Raw genomic sequence first — 21,932 nt, 5'->3', positions numbered from 1 at the left:
AAGCCCCTATCGCAAAACGAATACTTAACGTGCGATTTCCAAAGGCTACCCTAGTCGGTTTTAGTTTATAATAGAGAACTAGAAGTCAAGGAGGTGGGAGAGGGGCAGATTAGAAGACTCAAAACAATACTTTCTCCCTACCTGGTTCCTCTCATCTTCTCTCTGTTAAAACTCTCTCGGCCTTTCTTTCCTTTCTTCTACTGCTTACAACTAACAACGGCAGCGATCCCTCGCTTCCTTATCAGCTTCCCCCATCAAAATGATGTGCAAGAACTTTCTGGGGTTGGTATAATAAAAACTGAAATTCAAAGCTCACTTTTGCTACTGACTAGTTCTGACCTTAGGCCAGACAATTCACTTGTTTTGATCTCTAGTTTTCTTATTAAAACGAAAACAATACACAACAAAAACAGATGGGTGTGGTGGCACATTGCTAGGCTGAGGCTGGGGGATCAAGAGTTACAGAAGAGCCTGGGCTGCAGTGCAAGACCCTGTCTAGAATTTAAAAAGACACCCACAGAGCTGATGTTTAATAGTCCCAGGGATCCCTGCAGAAAAAAAAAAAAAAAAATCCAAGCACCTCAGCTACTACTGCAGAAGGCTTCCATCTGCTATCTCCTCTCTACTACGATCCATGGATTTGTCATTTTTACTCCTTCATCCCTGTGGTTTTCTTCTTAATGCCCTTTTCCCAGTTCAAGGCCAAGCTCAGTTCAAGGCCAAGTTTAGTGTCTACCAGCACCCTGGAAGCTGACCTGAACAGCATCAATGGGACCTTCCCATGAATCTCTGAACAAATCTCTCTCACAGGACATCTCTCCCACTAGTTTGTGCCCAGCTTTAGAAGAAATGGCTTGGAGGATGGATTAAACACTCATAAAGCAAGTCCATTCATTAGAGAAAAATGGGCTGTGAACTGCAGCTCAGTACTAGAGGGCTGGTCTAGCAAGTTTAAGGGCCTGGACTTAACACAGGAACCAGGTGTGGTGGCCCACACCTTTAATCGTAGCACTGTCTCAAACACCTTTAATCCCAGGCAGAGGCAGGTGGATCTCTGTATACAAGGCTAGCCTGGTCTACATAGTGAGTTCCAGGACAGCCAGGGCTACGGAGTGAAAACCTGTCTCAAAAGCAAAGCAAAACAGAAACACTGGGAAAAGGCAAGCAAGAGGAAAAGAGAAACACAGGAAAGATAGAGGCTGGGAGACTGCTGCTGAGGAACAGGACAGTGTGGCTTAATGAATAATCCTATTTTATGCTCCCCAAAGGAGCAGTTACATATGCCAAGCAGTTTCCTCCATCCATAAGCCCATTTATCTGGACAAATAACAAACCTTTAAGGTGAGTCTGAGAAATAAAATTAATGATGACACTTTAATGTTTTAGTTCTAAAGAAAAACTCTAAAAAGTTTTGCTCCATGGAACCTTTTAGAACCTAAGGTCCAGCCGGGCGTTGGAAGTGCATGCCTTTAATCCCAGCACTCGGGAGGCAGAGGCAGGCAGATCTCTGTGAGTTCGAGGCCTGCCTGGTCTATAGAGTGAGTGCCAGGATAGGCTCCAACGCTACACAGAGAAACCCTGTCTTGGGGGGCGGGGGGAGAACCTAAGGTCCTTGTGCCACTTCTCTGATACTTCCCAGAAGACTGATTGGGTCATGTGCCTATCAGGTGGGAAGGGTGCCTCTGCTGTTCCTTCTGACACAGGAAAATAGGGAAAGGGCAGTTCCACTCATACAGCCTATGCCTATGCCCAGGAATCCCTTTCAACAGGATAGGATCTAGAATCATTTAGTAAACAAATATCCAGGCATGTCTGTGAAGGAAGTTTTAGATTGGCTTAGAGAAAGTGAGAAGACCCACCCTAAGTACAGGCAGCACTATTGCATATACCAAGCACTACTTTGGATACCAGGACTCTGGATTGAATAAAAAGGAGACAATTGGTTGGGGAGCAGTCATCCCTCTCTACTTCTTTTTAAGTTACTCTTGATATTTAATAGTTAATACCTCCCTTCTTGACTGGAGAGGCAATGCAACCAACTGCCTCGTGCTCCTGCTGCCATGACACCTTTGCCATGATGGGCTGTATCCTTGAACTGTAAGCCTAAATAAAACTTTCCTTCACTAAGTTGCTTTTGTCTTGTGTTTTGTTAGAGCTACTAGAAAAGTAACTAATTCAGGATAAGAACAATATTTTGTCTAAATAAATCCACCTCTTTTGATACTTTGGAACATTCTTTTTTTTTAATTAGAAACAAGCTTTTTTCACATGACAATCCAGTTCCCTGTCACTCCCCTCTTCCCCTGCCCCCTCCTCCATCCCAACTCCTTTCTGCTCCCCAGGGAGGGTGAGGCTTCCATGGGGGAATCCTTTTCTTTTCTCTTTCTTTCTTTCTTTCTTTCTTTCTTTCTTTCTTTCTTTCTTTCTTTCTTTCTTTTTGAGATAGGTATTTTCTGTGTAACAGCCCTAGCTGTTCTAGAACTCACTCTGTAGACTAGACTGGTCTCGAGAAGCTCACAGAGATCCACCTGCCTCTGTCTCCTGAGTGCTGGCATTAAAGGCATGCACCACCACTGCCCTGCTTGAAATTATGTTTTAATATTGGTGCATAAATTATATCTATCTATGGAGTACCCAACAATATTTTGATATGTAACATCCTGGTAGGAATGAAAAGGTGCTTCAAAAGTTTACTGGGGAGAGGCAAGAGATGTACTCAGTGGTAATACTTGCGTAGCATGTGTGAAGCCTTTGGTTCCATTCCCAGCACAGTTAAAATAATAATTATAGCCAGGCGTTGGTGGCTCATACCTTTAATCGCAACATTTGGGAGGCAGACTTATCTCTGTGTTCCAGGTCAGCTTAGTCTACAGACGGAGTTCCTGGACAGCCAGGGCTACACAGAGAAACACTGTCTCAAACAAAAACAAAAATAGACTCCTGCTGAAGATTCAACATCAATAATACCAGAGTCTCATTGTTATCCTAAAAGGCCTTCTAGAACGTGACTGGCCAATGTCTACAGCCCAAAGAGACGCCTTTAGTACCCCTAGGGCACTGATGTTGACTTTTCCGTCAACTCAGCAAATATTTATGAGTGTTGACTGTGCTCTTTCCTAGCTACTAGGTCTACCTAAGTGAACAAAACCAATTGGTGACTTTAGAAAGTGAACACTAGGATACACTCACCAAGAATACAACTTGCTGAACACTGTGGTAGTCTGAATATATTTGGCTCACATAACCTCATAGGAGTGGCACAATTAAGAGGGTGGCTTTGTTGGAGTAGGTTTGGCCTTGTTGGAGGGAGTGGGGGTGGGCTTTGATATCTCCTCTGCTCAAGCCATGCTCAGTGTAGATTCAGTTTCCTTCCTGTTGTCTGTAGATCAAGATGTAGAACTCTCTGCTCTTTCTCCAGCACCATGTCTACCTACATACCACCATGCCCCACTATGATAATAATGGACTAAGCCTCTGAACTGTAGGTCACCCAATTAAATGTTTTCCTTTATAGGAGTTGCCATGGTCGTGGTGTCTCTTTGGAGCAATAGAAACCCTAACTAAGACAGACACCTAACCTGTTTTTAGGGATTTAAGATAATAAGGGCCCAAGTTGAGGCAGTAGCTTCAGAAAGAGTTTAGCAACCTAGTACTCCATTTAGTTTGGACAATGTACACAATTCTTTTCTAATAACTCACTTGACAGATCAGGACCCTTACTTGCATGTACTACACACACACATACCTCTCAAACAGCACACTTAGCTACTTAGGACCCCCATCTTTATTGAGCTAACTGCATACCCCACTCCAAATAATGTAATAAATTCTTCCTCCCCTTAACAAGCAGCAGATTTAGACAGATCACATTCAATCTTACTCCAGTTGGGTTATGTCCAAATACAAGGTTAGGAGCACTGATCCAGCTGAGACTAGTTTTGGGCATATACACAGTAAGGTACACTGTGTCCTCTTTAAAACTGAACACTTAGGGAGACCCCCCTTATTTACTATCTCATTCCTATGCATGATTGGGCATGCATATAATTAAATTCAGATGCATTGTGGAAGGAACATGTGAAATAGAATAGAGCTTATATAATCCATGTCTGCTGGCAAACATGGAGAACCATGCAAAATATGCCCCCTCCTTTAGACCCTATCAAAAGAAGTCTCAGGCAACAGCCTGGGGTCCTTGAGTGACCTCTACCCTCACTCATGTAACCTGCCATCACCCCTGACAGCATAATTCTCTCTGGTCTGTACTATTACTTTGCTTTTGTACGACGTTCCCTTGGTACTTTGCAAATTCGTATGAGCCTTTGTTTCAATGCCTTGAATAGGAGCCTGAGACTCTGGAGTCACCTGGCCTAGACCCTGACAACCAGTAACAAGACTGTCTATCCTGCATCTAGATGTGTTACATTTTCAAGATAACTTAGAAGGGATGGAGGATGGACAGTGGCTTTCAGCACAGCTGCCAATAGGAACCACCAGAGAGCTTTAGAAATTGTAGGTATTATTGCCAGCCCCTAGGAGGTCCCAAGGAATGGAGATTGAGGACCATTAATGGCCAAGTCTCTCCTATCCAGATTCACTGACTTGAGTGCATCTGGGCATCAGCAGGTTTAAACGTTCCCTGGGGTCAGGTGGGGGCGGGGCGTGTATGTGCAGCATAGCCAGAGAGCACTGGTGTGCTGTGCTGTGTATCAGAATAACCCGGACAGCATGCTAAAACACAAATTCCTGCTCAAATCTCGTTTCTGATTTAATGGGTGTGGAGTAGACCTCAGAATTTTTATTGTTGCAAGTTCCCAGGTGACACTGATTTGGTGTAGAAATCACAGTGAGAACCCTCACGTTGTGATTATTTCCCTCACCTATTTGCCAGCCACACTTTGTTCTAACACCTTTATCTTTTTTTTTTTCTTTTCTTTTCTTGAGGATACAGCATTCCTTCACAAGGTCAGGAATTGGTTTTGTTTACTCTTTACCCAGTGTCTAGAACAGAGCTTGTTTTTGGAAGTAGCTAATATCTCCTCTTGTCATCCTCCACTCCAAAGATGACCCAAGCAAGACCTGGGCTTGCATGTCAGTCACGGGGTTTGGATGAGACTTAGCATCTGATCCGATTTCATGCACTAAGCATAAACCTTGAAAACTTAGCAAGAGCCAGTGAGAAAGCGGCAATCTCTTTGCAGAAGTTTTAAAAGTTGGTACAATGTCAGCCTAAAGCACATGAGAGTAGTCTTTTTGCAACCAGGGAAGAAACTGCATTGGAATGAAGCCAACAGAAGAAAGAGAAAGTGGGGAGGGGAAGGGAAGATAGATAGTAGATGATAGATATGTACTAGGTAGATAGGTAGGCAGATGACAGATAAATAAATAGATGGATAGATAGGTGAATAGATACATATATAGATTATAGATAGGTAATAGGTAGGTAGATAGATGATAAATAGGTAAATAGGTAGACAGACAGGTACTGACTTTTATTTCAGAGAGTTTGTTGAAAAGGCTACCTGCCTACCTCCAAAGTTCAGGCTAGAAACCCCTGAACCGTAGCAGTATCTTCAGATTGTTTTGAATTTCCACGGTGGCCAAATCTCCTACTTATTTTTGGCATTGTCTTCAGTGATAATGGCAGTCTAAATCAATTAGGCTGCCTGCCCACCTACCTACCAGTTCATTTTGTATTTCAACCTCACTGCACCCAACAGGAAACCCCAAAGGACTCCTGGGTCTTGGCCTGCAGATGTCATGGACCAGATGCCTCAATGCCAGATCTGGCATAGGACACTAAGATGACTGTTACTTCTTTCAGGTTAGCTACTGCCTTGATTCACACAGGGCTGTGTGTGACAAGCACCCGCTTGTCTTTTCTATCAATACCCAGATGTCCCATTTCTTGCTATAGGGATACTGTTTTCAGACTCACAAACGGGGCAGGGGTTTTCTAGATCACAGTCTTTCTCCATATTTCTTAGTGACAGTCCAGGTCAGAGATATAAGGGATAGCAACTTTACCCCAACTCAGGACTAGAGTTCTTTGAGCACTTTCATTATGTGATAAGTACATTCAGATCATTCCTTCCCCAGCTTCCCAGGGATATTCCCAGGCTCAGAGAGGCTGAGCACATGGCTCCTAGTGAGTACAGAGGACTGGCCCCGCCTGTCCCATCCCTACAGCAGCCACTGTAGATTCCAGAAGCCCAGCAAAGGATTCCTATGTGAAGCCAGGGCAGAGAAGCATAGGCTCTTGATGTCCACTCTCCAGGATATCCAGCTGTGTGAGTAGTTTAGGAAGCAGCTAACCACAGGCATCTTTGCTTTCTCCAATGCTGACAACTGGTTCTTCTGTTCATGTTGTTGCTGTTGTTATTGTTATTTGGAGATGGGAGCGTCACTGTGTTGCCCCGGCTGATCTTGACCCTTTGAACTTACATGATAGTCTCATTTCAGCCTCACAAGTAGCTGGGATGTCAATGTTCACCACCATGCCTGGCATTCATTCCTGTTATGTCCTATGATTGCTAAGTATGCGTTCCTTAATTGCCATCTTCCCTGTGTTGATTTCTGACCTCTGATCTGCTTGTCTGCTGGCACTAGGATGGTCCATAACTTTCTCCAAGTAACTCAGCCCTGGCTTCTCTTTGTGGCTATGGCTTAACATCATACAATTCTTGCCAGGTATTGATCACTCATTCCACAAGTAATCTGGCCTTTGGACACTTCCTGTTGTTCTCAGCCAGAAGTCCTGGCTCTAGGACATGATCCCTTGTTCTAGTCCTTAGGCTCTCCTGCCAAGGTTTAAGCTGGTCTCATGACAGGTTGGAGAGCAGGGTATAAATGAGACTCTATATAGGAAGCATGACTTTAATCAAACATGTTCCTTGACCAAAGACAAAGAAGAGCTGGGTGAGTTCTAGAAGCAGTGAGTTCAATTTTCCATGATGGACTAAGAAACTGGAGCTAGAGCTATGCCTGGACATGAGACACAGGTTTCTTCTTAGCGTGGAAAGAGGAGTGGAGACAATAGTTACCGCTGAGCACAAGCGCTGCAGGCTTAAGAAAGGAAGGAGGTTTGATATGCATGTTCTTCTGAATTTAATTTTCAGAGATTCAAGTATGTCTTTTTCAAAACTGTGCAATGTCTATGTGTGTGGCTAGTCCCAGTGATAGTTTATTTTAATGGTAATAACTACGGAAGCAGCATGGCTGCCAGGATTATACACAGGAATCCCTTCTGGTCATCTTTGTTTGGCATGATTTAGCCATTGCTAATCTTTCGGGTAGCACTATCTATCTAGAGCTGGCTGTAGGACTCCAAGGATGCAACTATAGTGAGCTCATCCCACAGAACTCCAGCAACTGCCTTGGAAATGTGTTTCCCTGCTCCCGCCCACCCTGCATCTTCTCACTTCTTTCTGGTTTTCTCACTAATCCCTAAAGGAGTTGAACACCACTTCATTCTGTTCAACACCCTCTTTTGTCTTCAGTAAAGGGCCTCAGTTCCCCCGATGGTTTGGGCCAGGCCCAAGGTAGTGGGTGACCCAGGCAAACTGGTGAAGGATGTAGGGTAGCATGGAGGACTTGGTGTCTCCTCAGAATAGCCAGTGTTCATATTCTTCTGTGTGGACACAGGTAGAGTGAGGGCAGATTCCTGGAGATCCACCCTGAGCAACCAATAAGCTGAGCTCAGAGAAGGGAGCTATTTATCAAAGTGAAAGGTGGCTGCAGCTGGAGTTGCTAAAAACAACCACTCCAGGTTCTATGCATTTCCAAAAATGCTCATTCCTAAGTAGGTCAAAGTGTTCCCAGAGGAGAGTTGAGAGAAGTGCAAGTCTATTGCTTTGACTGAGTTCCAATTTAGGTAGGTATATACTTGCTAAGTGTACACTCCAAGGATGAGCATTTAATTTCAACTGTCATAGCCACCTCCACTCCCATGGGCAGAAGAAGCAACCCGTGGCTTCCTGGGGACCAACAGTGATGCTCTGATGTGTCAAGTAGAAAGTCGGTTTTGTAGGGTTACAACTCAAGTCAATTTATTCAATGTTTCCACTCATTGTGGAAAAAACCTCATTTTTCATTCTAAATAAATGAGGGGGGCTTAGCTTCATGTCCCCAGAAATAGCCTAGCATAAGACACCATTCCCTACTCCCATCCTCAGGTTTTCCTGCTAAGGCTTGAGCTAGTTCCCTCTCCACATGGCTGAGCCTGGCTGTTTTAGTTAGGGTTTCTATTGCTGTGAAGAGACACAATGACCATGGCAACTCTTATAAAGGAAATATATTTAATTAGGGTGGCTTACATTTTCAGAGGTTTAGTTCATTATCATTACAGTGGGACATGGTGTGCTGACAGACATGGTGCTAGAGAAGTAGCAGAGAGTCCTACATCTTGCAGACAACTGGAAATAGTCTGAGTGTCACACAGAGAAAAACTTGAGCAAAAGAGACCTCAAAGCCTGACCCCACAGTGACACACTTCCTTCAACAAGGCCATACCTACTCCAACAAAGCCACACCTCCCAATAGTGCTGTATCCTTCAGGGTGGGGGAGTGGGGGGTGGGAGGGTGGGGGAGTGGACATTGTCTTTCAAACCACCACACTGGCCCTTTCCATAGTCAGTCCACAGGGGTCCTCAGTGCATGGTTCCCCTTTCCTTCCTGTAAATATTTACTGAGAACTTACAAGCCAGTCACTGTGCTAGACGTTGGGGCCCAAGCAATGATCAAAATAGACAAATCCCCTGCACCTGTAGGAGACGTTTACAGGGAAAGGCCAAAGGAGGAGAAGATGATGAGCACTAATTGATGTCTCTGGTATGAATAAAGAAAAGGGAGGAATCCAAGGCAGGGAACGAGGTGCACAGTGAGATGGGGAGGGTGGGAAGTGACCAGTTAGGTCAAGCACATTCAGATATGAAGGCAGTAAGGCACAGCCATCAGGTATATGGGAAGCTGGGTGTTCCAGATGGAAGAGCAAATGGCTCTGAGGTTAGTGTGATTGACTTCTAGTGAGAAGCTGAGTCAGGCTGGTCAGGGAGTGGTAGGATAAGGTAGGCAGAATAACAATCCATCACGTGGCACCCTAATACCCAGAACCCATTCATATGCTACCTCACAAGGTAGGACTTGGCAGACGTGACTCAGTTAAGGATTTTGGCATAGGGAGGCTGTCCTGGGTTCTCTGGGTAGTCACAGTGTAGTTAGTTGTAGGCGTCCTTAAAGGCAAAAGACCTTTGGTGTGGTTCTTGGAGAGGTGACTAGGAAGGAGGATCAGAGGCACATGACACTGGGCTTTGGAGACGTAGGAAGGGAACACAAGCCAAGGAATGCTGATGGCTACAGAAGCTAGAATGGTAGAAACAGCTTCTTTCGTGGAGCTTCTGAGAAGATGCCCTCCTAACATGTCAACTTTAGCCCAACATAGCTCATGTTGGATTCCTTTCTTTCTTTCTTTCTTTCTTTCTTTCTTTCTTTCTTTCTTTCTTTCTTTCTCTCTCTCTCTCTCTCTCTCTCTTTCTTTTTTTCCCTCTGAGACAAGGTTTCTCTGTGTAACAGCCCTAGCTGCCCTGAAACTAGCTCTGTAGACCAGGGTGGCCTCGAACTCACAGAGATCCACCTGCCTCTGCCTCTCAAGTGCTGGGATTAAAGGCATGTGCCACCAGTGCCCCGCTCTTGTTGGATTTCTAATCTATGGAATAGCAGGTTGATAAACTTGTGCTGTCTAAAGCAACAAAGTTTGTGACCTGTGCCAGCAGTACCAGGAATCTAATACACAGGCTCCGGAGCTGTCTTCTGGGTCTCTCTGCAGCCCCGCAAAGGACTGTATCTCCATTCAAAGTGAGACTCGAGGAATACTTAGAGCCAAGAAGCGTCTTCAGTTCTGTCTCTGGGACTGTCGCCTCGTGGTCTACTGTGTATGAGGCCAGCACTCAGATTTCCTGTGGTCTACAGGGCCATGTGGAAACTAAGGTGGGTGTACTCAGTATCAGAAGTGATTTCTTGAGGTGATTGGAGACCTAGTTGAGAAAACTAGACAACCCATTCACACTGCAATGTCACAGGCAAAAAAGGGCAGGGTGTTTAGTGTCTATGTGGAGGGCAGAGGGCTGGTATTTAAAATGGTCACAGTTGGTTCTCAGCCCTCATCGTAGGCGAGGGCAGAAACCCTCACAGAAGTTCACAACTGGTCAAAATATAGAGAACAACTAATGGTGGCATGCCCAGCCCTAACCGATACATCTACAATGTAACGCCTGCTCCAAAGGCTCAGAGAATGTCCTGGAAGAGAGTAAGAGTCAGAGGCCTGGAAATGTGCTGTGAGGTTGTGTCTCCATAAATGGCAGAGAAGCCACACCCACGATACCACAACAATATGGCTGCCTAACCAAGTCAGAACAATAACAATACAACCAGGATATGCTAATACAGAAAAGGGAAATCTCAAGGCCTCACCTGTAAACAAAGAACTACAGATGGGGCTGGAGAGATGGCTCAGAGGTTAAGAGCACCGACTGCTCTTCCAGAGGTCCTGAGTTCAATTCCCAGCAACCACATGGTGGCTCACAACCATCTGCTATGAGATCTGGTGCCCTCTTCTGGTGTGCAGATATACATGAAAGCAGAATGTTGTATACATAATAAATAAAATCTTAAAAAAAAAAAGAACTACAGATAACTAAGGACCGCTGAGAGAGGGTGATAGTTGTCCATAATACCAAGTGGCCAGCCTTTGCTGTATTTATATATTTGTGCATATATATATATAAATATATATATGTATGCATGTGTGTGTGTATATTTAACAATAATATAAAAGAAAAAGAGGTCATGAGTTTGAGAAGGAATAAGGGGAGGGGATATAGGGGGGATTAGAGGGAGAAAGGGGAGAGGGGAAATGACGTAATTAATAAAAATAAAAATATTAATAAAATATTATAATATATTATATTATATTTATATTTATACACTATAAAATTATTATTAATATTATAAAAGTATAATATTTATATTACAAAATAAAATAAAGCAAAAATGACCACAGTTGACAATATAAAGACGTCATATGCATGCTTTCAGTGCTAGACTAAGGCTCAATGAGGAGCTGTTCTCAAGGGCAGGCAGTGAGAAGGGTCCTGACCACTCTGTCCTGCCAGGGAACATCAGAGTCCCAGTGCCTACACTTCTCCCAGCTGTTACAATAAAGGACCTGAGATGCTCCTGCTCTTCTCTGAGCAGCAAGGACAGGCCTGTCCCAGCTGTCCAGACCACTGCACACATTTTCTCTTTTCTAAGTCACAGTTAGTGTTCCTGGGTTTCTCCATTCCTTCAGGATGCAGTCCTTTACAGATCCCAGCCAGGGGCAATTGTGCTGTCTCCTTTCTGGGGGACACTTCTTGTGGTATTCTTTCTTCTCTGGGACCAAATCCCTGGTGCTCATTGCCATGCTAAGCTCACCAGCTTTCTCAGGAGGCCACACACCTCATACCTAAACCTCCCTGCTATTTCTCCCCTGGACAGTAAGGAATATTATTATTGTCATGCAGATGTATTTACATTAGGGACAGCAGGTACTGAGGAAAGCAGGCAGAAGGTAGACAGGATGAGAGAAACCTCTGGATCTCTTGGGTGGGCTGCCAAGGAGAGAAGTGCTTTCTTAGACAGCCCTGTGCCTCCTGATGGGGGAAGAACATTCTGAAGCCAGCAAAACAAGGGTAGTTAGGAAGGATACCCTGGGCCTACTTAGCTGTGTGTTCTGGGTCATTCATTTCATAGTGGCTACCACCTCTGTGATTTTATTTAGAGCACAAAGGGCTTGGGCTCTTTTGCAGAGACCATGTCAAGTCCCTTTCTGCATGTTGTCAGATGAGGGAAAGGACTGCTCATAGACCAGAAACGGAGGCAGGAAGAGAGACATCAATTGACATAATAATACAGAAAATCCTTAAGGTGAAACCAGAAACAGAATCCTGGCTCCTCAGACAGCCCTGAAGAGGGTGCAGGCTGGAAACACCTTAGACTGGCCTAATAGAGGTCAGAGAAAGCACCAAGACAGGAGGAAAATCTGTTTTAAGAGTGTGCTTCTAGTGTGTGGCCTGAAGGCTGAGAACTCTACTGCATGAGACATGGATGCTGATAATTCATCAATTATACTTGAAGTATCTCAAGGTCACCAGCCAGTCAGTGGCTGAGACAGGACCCAGACTTGTATTGTTTACCAAGACTCTCAGCTATCCAACACCTCTCACCATCTCTCCTTATTGCCCATTGCACACCCGGGGAAAGCCTCTGGTCACTGTTGTATTCTAAAGGGAGAGCCTGTGCACAGAGCAGTAAGACCACAGTTGCTTTGCCTAAGTCATCCAGGAACTCTGGGAGCCATTCTCACCAGCTACAAGGATGCAAATAAGATAAGCAACTTTCCACTTAAAATAAAGACCCTTTCATTCCACATCCTGTCCTTTTGGGGTCCATTGACTCCTTGAAGACCAGCTCCTCCTGTTTCCACAGAGGGTTATGAGTAAATACCCTTTTGAAGACAACACAAGCTGGTTACACTACATTGTAAATGGCCCATGTAAATTATGCCCATAATCCCAGGTCTTGGGAGGCAGAGGCAGGAGGATAAGGAGTTCAAGGCCAGCCTCTACAACAGGGTAAATCTGAGGCTAGCCTAGGCTAGTAAGACCCTGTCTCAAAAGACAAAAACAAAACCAGAAACATACAAAACATGCTGATTGTTGATCATTTTTGACTATAAAAATGGAAAGTTTGTGTGGTCCTATCTGACAAATTGTACCTCAAAGTGAAGATATTTATTCTATGTTTGGTATACTTAACATAAGTAATTTAGGCTAATGACTTGAGATCACCACAGGTACTTATCTAGTCTGAAGAAAGAAAACAGACATTTTTTTCTTTAGAATTCCCACAGGCAATTCAGGAAGACTGATGAAGGGTAATAAAAATGACCACTTCAGCCTACACAGCAGTATGAAGGACTATTAGGAATAGTCAAACTTGAGCAGACATTCAGAGTGGAAGGTCCTTGCCTCGAAGCCCTTTGTCCAGAGAACACCAGGTCAGAGGTTTGTGAGTGAGAGTCCAGCCCACATCCCCGTTAAGGCTGGGCGGCAGAGTCCCCATCTCAAAGGTATCAAACAGAATCACCAAACCACAAACACAAACAACCACTTTAAAGAAGTTAGGAGTGCAGGATTTAGCATTTTTATTTGAAGTGTCTGATAAAGTATTCAGGGAGAAACTGCTAGCTTCTTATGCCTTCAGAGATAGTTTTGACATTTAGAAAATATTTATTTTATTTTATATATTGGGTGTTTTGCCTGAATGTAAGTATGTGCACTATGAGTGTGCCTGGTGTCTGAGGAGTTCAGGGTGTTGGATGCCGTGGGTCTGAAGTTACCTGTGGTTGTGAGCCACTATGTGGGTGCGAGGAACCAAACATGGCTCCTCTGCAAGAGCAATAACTACTCTTAACTGCTGAGCCATCTCTCAAGGCCCCTAACATCCAAGTTTTATATGGAATGCATAGTACTTCATTCCAGAAAAAGATTAGAAGTAGATGATAGACAGAGAGTGAGAATCGGTGGATGGGAAGGGAAGACTGAGCAGGACTGGGCAGGAAGCAATATCTAGGTTTGAGTGCTAAGTATGAGGAATTTCCTAGGGTTGGAACTGCTCTCAAATCCAACAGACTTCTGGGATCATACACCATAGTCTCTGGGGTTTCCTGCCATACTCGGCTCACCTCCTGTCAGGGACACTGCAGGGGGACAAGCCCATCATCTGTAATTTGAGGATTCCAGAAGCTCAAGGAATCCACTTTTTCACAAATGAAATTAAACATAATCAAGCTTCACTTACAGATTTTATTCTATTATTTAAAAAGGGGAAACTTTCTATGCTGAAAAATAAGCAGCAGTTTCTCTCAGAATCCCAGTCACATATCTTTTTTTTATTTGTTCTTTTGTTGTTTTTCCAGGCAGGGTTTTATGTAGCCCTGGTTGTTCTGGAACTTGCTCTATAGACCAGGCTGGCCTTGAACTCAGAGGTCTGCCTGCCTCTGCCTCCTGAGTGCTGGGATTAAAAGTGTGCCCGTCACATCTGACTCAATTACTGTTTCTTATTCAATGCATTTGTTTCAGGTACCAAAAGTATTGTGGTTTGTTTGTTTTTTTTGGGGAAAGGACCCTGTGTGGCCCCAGCTGGCTTGGATTCACTGTGTAGCCAAGACTGCCCAGGGCTTCTGATCTTCCTGTTTCCACCTCCCAAGGGCTGGGATCAGAGTGTGAGCCAGATTTAATCCAACAGACTGATTAAAACCAAAACACTTTACTGTTTTTCATTGCAGATGTGCTATGATGGCAGTGTTATTATGGAATGAAATTATATGGGTAGTATAGGGATCTACTGTCTTCCTCATTTATCACATCCCCAAGATTCCATGAGGCAGTGGGCTCTGAGTTTACATATAGCTTGTACAATGAAGAGGGACTGGGGAACAGCCAGCTGCAATTTGTAATCAGTTGCTTCATGCCTGAAAGGAACTGTTTTGACAATATTCATCTTCCATGCCTTTTTAGTTTCATATGGTCTTAGGCATGGCAGAGTAATCTGAAGCCCAAGGTTACTGCTCTTTTGTTTGTTTGTTTGTTTTTTAAGACAGGGTTTCTCTGTGTAACAACTCTAGCTGTCCTGGAACTAGATCTATAGACCAGGGTGGCCTTGAACTCAGATACACTTGCCTCTGCCACTTAAGTGTTGGGATTATAGGTGTGTGCCACCACCACCTGGCATGGTTACTGCTCTTAACGAAGAATTATACTAAAAAGTGTGTGTGTGTGTGTGTGTGTGTGTGTGTGTGTGTGTGTGTGGCCAGACCTTAAAGGATTCTTCTGGTGGGCAGAAGGACATTAATTCTCTATATTGGATAGCAACAGGACCAAGAAAGGGACCCTGACTTTTGGGTGTTTGGCATCTGGGATTTTAGTAGTGGAATGTGCTGTCTGTTGGATAGGCTGCAGCAGCTTCAAGGCTAGGCTGGCTCCTGTCACCGGCAGATAAACACTGCCTATTGTCTAGAGTACCACCCAGGACTGCTCTGCCCCAAGACTTCATAGTAGTAGTTAATACTGATGTCAACTGGACAAGCTCTGGAATCACTAAGAAAGCAAGCATCAGGTTCCGTCTGTGAGGGATCATCTCTCCATTAGACCAATGGAGGTGGGAGACCTGGCCTAACTGTGGACAACACTGTTTCATGTGTTGGGGTCCTGTACTAAATAAAAAGGTCAGAGAGCAAGCTGAGCACCAGCGTGTACTGTTCTTCACTTCCTGGCTGTGGATGCCATGTAAGCAGTGGCCTCAAGTTCTGCTGCCCTGGCTTCCCCACATGACACCTGGAAAGTTGCTTCACCAGGCATACACTCAGGACAAAATCTGCCTCTGGTTGCTTCTTTTCTTCCCAGGGAGGGAAGAATTTGGTGCCAGAGGCGAGAGGGAGAGTTGGAAAGGTATGCTGTTTTGTTTTGAGACAGGGATTCACTCTCTAGCCCAGGCTAGCCTCACATTTCTGTGATCTTCCTGTCTTTGCCTCCTGGGACTACAGGCCTGAGTCACCACGTCTGGCTGAGGTGGTCTTTGCAACAGAGTCAGTGTTCTCCAAATTCTCATCCAAGCAGACTGGCCAACTCAGTGAGCCTCAGGTGGGAGGCAAACTAAAGAAAGCATTCTGATGCCTTTAGCTCTGGGAGGATGCTGAGCAGCATGGAAGGCCAGACTGTGAACAGATCTGAGAGCAACATCAGAATGCTTTGCAACCTATGGGCAAGTCACCTGTTTTCTCTAAGACTGTTTCCTTGTCTGAAAAATGAGCAAAGTACAATTTATTGTCACAAAAGCATTAGCCCTAAAACCAGCCCAGAGCAAGACTCAGTAAATGAAGGTAATTTTTTGTTGTTAAGTAGTCACAGATTTGCACACTGATGTCAACTATCACAGCCTTGCTTAGTGTCCCCAGGCCACTGGGTGGTATTTACCCACAGCCTGAGGAAGTGTCCTGAGATCAGATGGTGATGGCAGTGGAAACCACCAGATAAGTCCAAGAGCTAGAACTGTCTGTGTCCAGCCAGGGCCACCAGAGCCACTACCCTGTGCTCCAGGCTCTCCGGACACCCATGGGTTGGTTTCCCCTAGAGAGTCATCTCTTTACTCTTCTTCCAAACACCAGACCCAGCCAGAAGAAGGCACACAGGCATATTCCAGATATCAAGGTAAATAGAGACCTAGATTGGGTTTTGGTGCCTGGGCACAAGAATCCAGGGCTAACTTTAAATAGTCTTCACTATTTTTAAGCATGTGCTGCTCTGGTATTAGACACATTCACTTTAAAAGGTGTTTAACCCGAGAGAATAAAGAGTGTGTTCAGTATGTTGTACAACCAAGACATCTCCAGAAGTCTCCCAACTTGTGAAACTGAAACTGCACCCACAGAGCAATTTAATTGACCAATTCCCTCCCTTGCCTTTTGCCTATGTAAAGCTGACTATTCAAAGTATTCCATATAAGTGAAATAATAGAGTATTTGTTTCGGTGACTGGGTTACTTCACTTTGCATAATGTCCCCAAGGACTGTCCATGATGTAATCTGGTATCAGATTTTCCTTCCTTTTAAAGGTTGAGTGACACTGCAGCGTATGTGTGTCACACTTTGTGCATTCATTTGTCCATGGACAACCATGGCTGTCATGAACAAAGTTATGAACATCATGGGTGTGTAGATATGTTTGTGTTCTTGCTCTCAATTCATGTTGAAATACTCCCAGAAGTGGGAATATTTAATATGTTCATATGTTAATTATACATATGAACATATATACATATGAACATTATATATATATACACTTTGAGATTCCCTACAGTGTTTTCCATAGCTGTGGAGACATTTTACATATCAACCAGTCATCCAGTAGTGTTCCAACTTCTGTACATCCTTATAGACAGCTGTGATTTTTCTGAGGCCTGTCCACATTAACTAAGAACCATTCTCATGGGTCAGAATGATATCGCATTGAGGCGTTGGTTTGCATTTCCCTGGTGAGCAGAGATATCCAACCTTTCCCATGCTTGCTGGCACCTGAGCATCTTCTCGGACGAAGCACCTGTCCATATGTTTGCCCATACGTTAGTCTGCCTCTTGCCCTTCCTTGCTGAGCTCTGTGTCTTGCTATACCCTGATGGAACACACAACTGCCTTCCATCACATTTTTTCAGTAACCAAAGCCTCACATCTGGGGATGCTAAACTCATAACCCACAGGGCATGAGATTCATCAAGGCACTTTAAATCCTGAGGAGGCAGATGCCTGAATCTTGGTCTAGGTTAGGGCGTGCTACTAAAGAACCAAACAAAACACCTCCAGATTTCAGGAGTTGGAAATCACTATAAAGTCTTTGTCCTTTATGGGGTGGTGGCCACGACCTCCTGCTGCCGAGAAAGAGAAGGGAGCTATGGTGAGAAGATCAGATCTCAGAAGGCCCAACTCCAGAGAGAGTCCTGAGAGGCAGGTGAGGAAAGGAATGTGAAGCTGGGCCTGTCCCAAATTTGTGAGTCCCATCACTCATGTATCAGAATAGCACTCTCCTGCCCAGAAGTCACCCAGGAAAGGAAGGGCAGAAAAACCCGAGAGACATCTAGAAGCCAGCTGGCTAAGTATGCACAGGGTGGTGGTGGTGGTACCACAATGCCAGAAGAAGGCATTCTGGGTAACTTCTAATATAGAGTGCCGGCTGAAGAAAAGCCACGGCTGGCAGAAGAAAAGGCCAGGTTGCCAATAGGAGGCTAGCTGTGATGCAAACAGCAGCAGCTCACTGGGTCTCTGCTGCTTCTAAACATGGTGTTATACAGGGCACCAGGAACGCTCTAGAATGACTTAGACCCTAACTGCTGGGAGTAGGGTATGCCCATGATCATGTCATATTCACCTCACCCCTCCCAATCTCGCTTCGTTGTCCAGGCAGTGTTTGATTTGCTGGAACCTTCCTGCCTCAACCTCCTAGGAGCTGGGAATATAGGTGCAAGCTGTCATGCTTGGCTGGTCAACCCCCCACCCCGTCCCAGTTTTATAGCTCAGCTGGGCATGAGAGTGGCTTCCCAGGTTGCTGCTTTGTAGGTCCAACCAGCCAGCCTATGCTTGGAAAGGAAGGCCAATCTGCAAATAAAGAGCCAGTAAGATGGACGATGTATGTGGCATGGTGGTCACTTCTGGAAGCCCTTTTGACTGGTACAGCTAGCTGGAAAGTTCCACAACTGCTTGCCTCCCCCCTTCTCTCCCTCTTTTTTCTATCCGGGTCCTCAGCTCCCATTGTTAGCTTTATCTCCCTCTAATCAGAAGGCTCTCCTTACACTCTGATCCTAACCATCTGCACATGTAGTGGGCCCAGCTATGAGAGTATGCACAGATCGTCCAGCCTTAGACTGGAAGGGGGCTGGAAGGGGGGGTCTAGGTTCCCCCTGGTCTCCATACTGAAGCTGAGTCCCTCCTCAGTGAAAACAGCCCATGCCTGGGATCTATGAAAAGCCAGCCTTCCCCAGCCTTTTTCTCCTACCCTGTCTATACTCTATGATCCCTGACTGGATTTGTGGGAGTTTGTAGGCATTCTTCCAGGCAATTCATGATGAATGAAACAAAAGCAACAGCTTATGACAACAAAGGTGTGCTAAGTGCCAGGATTTGGTATTCGCCAGCATTTGTGTGTGTGTGTGTGTGTGTGTGTGTGTGTGTGTGTGTGTGTGTGTTTTAACCTATTCCTTCATTTTACCCTCACAACAATCTGTCCACCAAGGGCTCCACCTTTCCCCACTTAACTCAAAACAGAGACCTATTTGCTAAGTTCCTGATTTTAGTCTCCTTTAACACAGAGAATTTCAGAGTCCCTGGAAGCTGCAATTACAAATCCCACACAGCTTCCTGGCTGTTCCTCCAAGGTCCTCAGAGGGAAAAAAAAAAAAAAAAAAAAAAAAAAAACTAAACCAAGGGTGAAGGTATAGTGTGAGAAAGAGGAATCTAGGTTTTAGTTTGCAGTACGATGGAAACTGCCCTGAGGCTGGATGAAGAGCTGAGCAGTCCAAACATGGCAGTCCACTACCGCCATCTAGTGTTGAGAAGCAGAAAGTCACCGCGGGCAGCATGCTCAGATGGAATCCCCAAACTTCCAAGCATTTGAAGTTATTAGCTACCCGGCAGCCTGACTTGGGTCTCTGTGGTGTCTCTGTGTGCACTGATGGTGTCCCTATGTTAATACCTGACCATTTATACAATTAATATCTGACCTGTGTTAAAATCTGACCATTTATACAACTCAGCTCCAGACTAAGACTCAGTTCTCTGTAAGTCTCAGGGCTTCAGTTTGCTTAACGTAAAATCCTGAGTTCAAGGCCACACTGACTTTGGAAGCCTGTGTTCTCAGACCCCACTGGGTATCAGTCACCTGGATCAAGCTGGTGTGGTCACCTGCTGAATAGGAGGATGGGGCCTGAGCATCTGTCTACACTGCTAACCTGTTTCCAGGGCACAGGGAAGCTGTCCTGCTGAAGACGACTCTTGGAGAGCCCTGCATTTAGCCTCCCTGGCATCAGTAAACAAAAGGCACATGGAGAGAACACAGAGTACACAGAAAACAGACCAAGGTTTGGATAATGGATGTATGGTGGCTCTTCTTGGTTGTCAACTTGACTACATCTGGAATTAACTAAAATGGAGGGCACATCTGTGATGGATTATTTGCTTAATTTGAAATGGGAAGACCCAGTTCTAATCTGGATCTTTGAGGTAGGAAGACCCACCTCTAATCAGGGCCACCCCTTCTGCCGGAAGCCTATATAAGGACTGTAAGAAGGGAGGTCCACTCTTGGCCTGCTTGCTCTTGCCTTGCTGGCAAGTCCATTCCTTCACTGGCATTGGAGCCACCACTTCAGGATTCCAGCATCTACAGAAGACCAGCTGAGACAGCCAGCCTTATGGACTGAACGACTACAAGATTCTAGGATTTTCTGTTCATAGCCAGCCATTGTTGGATTAGCTGGACCACAGCCTGTAAGTCATTGTAATACATCCTATATATTCATTGAGCACATCAAAGGAAAAAGAGTGACAGGGGACCTTGAACCCTGAATGGGAAAAGGGATGGCCAAGTCCTACTTCACTGTGGCTGGTTGCTGGGGTTGATCTGTCCTTCTGTCAGGGAGCAGTATGGGGCAGAGGGTAGGTGTAGTATGGGGCAGAGGGAAAGCTGGGAGAGAGTTTAGTAATCAGCAGTTCAACCTTTGTTTTTTGTAAAGACTAGATGGATTCAGAAGGGTTGGATGTCTTTCTCTAAGCCACACAGATACACTTAGCTTTCTCTTCAAGCTTTTGGCATCTCCCCTGCTCCCCATTTCCAGACCTCAGAGAAATCTAGATCAATCAAAGTGGACTTTGAGGCCAGTTCTAAGGCACTTGGCCTGAGCTCACCACTCTCCTCTTAAATCCATCCTACCTTTCACTAAGGGGAAGAAGCAGTCCATCTCCACGCTGCTGCGAGAGTGTGAGATGCACAGGGTGCTGCTGGGGACCAGGCCTTCCTGTGGGGGGCTCCGCTCTGTGGTACGGACCAGACACCAGCCGGGCCTCTCACTTGGCCGCTCCAGCAGCTCCACGGTCTGTCCCACTTGGATACTCAGCTCACTGCTGTGGCCTGCGTTGAAGTCCTGGAGGACCACGGTCAGCTCACATCCACCTGAGAGCTTTGGTAGGTGGTGGTGGAAAAGGGGTAAAATGAGAGAGAGAGAGAGAGAGAGAGAGAGAGAGAGAGAGAGAGAGAGAGAGAGAGAGAGGAGAGAGAGAGAGGAGAGAGAGAGGAGAGAGAGAGGGGGTGGGCAAGAGAGAAGAAGACAAAGAATGGGCGAGAGCAGAGAGGAGGAGAAAGAAAAGGAAGAAAGATGGGAAAGAGTGGAAAAGGCAAAAGGTGGAAAAATGTGGGGAACAAACAGGAAGGAAAAAGAAAAGAAAAAAAAAAGGCAATTAGCACAGTGCTATCGGGCACTCAGACAGTTCAGCTGAAGCTGCTCTGGCACCTGCCCAGAGCCAGGGCTTTGCATTCTAACTCCTTACCCTCAAGAGTTCCTTCTATTACTTCTTTGTCAAGCTTCCTGTCAACTGTGCCTTCAAACCCCTTCTCTGTGTGCCTGTTCCTCCTTCCAAGGGCTCTACTCCATACCGCATCCTGGGCTTCACTGACATCCCCCAGACTCGGAGGTGCTGGCTTTGTGTCTAACCCGCTGTCACTGGATCATAAGTGATGTTTGGGAATAATGGATGACACAGCCTCCTTTCTTTCTAACTCACTCAGCAGCCTTCATCTTCACACCTCCCTGGAGCCATATACCGCAATCAAGCTACAATAACACCAGAAAGGACGGAGCTTCACTCATAGGCATTTGCCCAGCCCCAGGGGGCCAGGGAGTGGGATGGGAAAGGGAGAAGAGGAGCTGCGTCTTACTTAGAAGCACACAGTACTGAACTCTGTGCTTAAATGACCTATGTTCCTTCTGCAGGGTTGGGGGTGCAGAGGAAGAGAACAGGGGAGAGATCCTGGAGGGGGCACAGGCCCTACTAGCCGCACCCTGAGGTGGCTCACTTTTCACTTAGGGGTTTGTATCCCCTCCTCCCTTCCTTCCCTCTGGCCTCCAATCCGTGAGGATCATTTAAGTTTGTACCATGCTTCATAGAATGGAGTCTTGGAGTAGCAGCTGCATTTAGAGTCAGTGAGAAAGACAGGGGACAGAAGGAATGAGATAGAGGCCCAGGCTGCCAGCCTGTTCTCCTCCAAGGTTCTTCCCGAATTCCCGTTGGGAGGGAATTC

General features: G+C 45.4%; 1 protein-coding gene across 2 annotated transcripts in view; it reads right to left on the bottom strand.

The window, feature by feature from the left end:
• LOC100757073 (kalirin) overlaps window positions 1–21,932 on the bottom strand; it is a 528,077-nt gene that overhangs the window by 108,070 nt on the left and 398,075 nt on the right. For both annotated transcript variants that reach the window (XM_035444595.1, XM_035444596.1), the window contains exon 34: window positions 20,568–20,814. In XM_035444595.1, the coding sequence (XP_035300486.1) occupies window positions 20,568–20,814 (247 nt within the window). The remainder of the gene's footprint in view (window positions 1–20,567; window positions 20,815–21,932) is intronic.

This window comes from Cricetulus griseus, chromosome 4 (genome assembly GCF_003668045.3).
Source record: "Cricetulus griseus strain 17A/GY chromosome 4, alternate assembly CriGri-PICRH-1.0, whole genome shotgun sequence".
Classification (NCBI taxonomy): domain Eukaryota; kingdom Metazoa; phylum Chordata; class Mammalia; order Rodentia; family Cricetidae; genus Cricetulus; species Cricetulus griseus.
The sequence above is the reverse complement of the archived record's forward strand: the minus strand, read 5'-3'. Positions and strand labels throughout refer to the sequence as shown.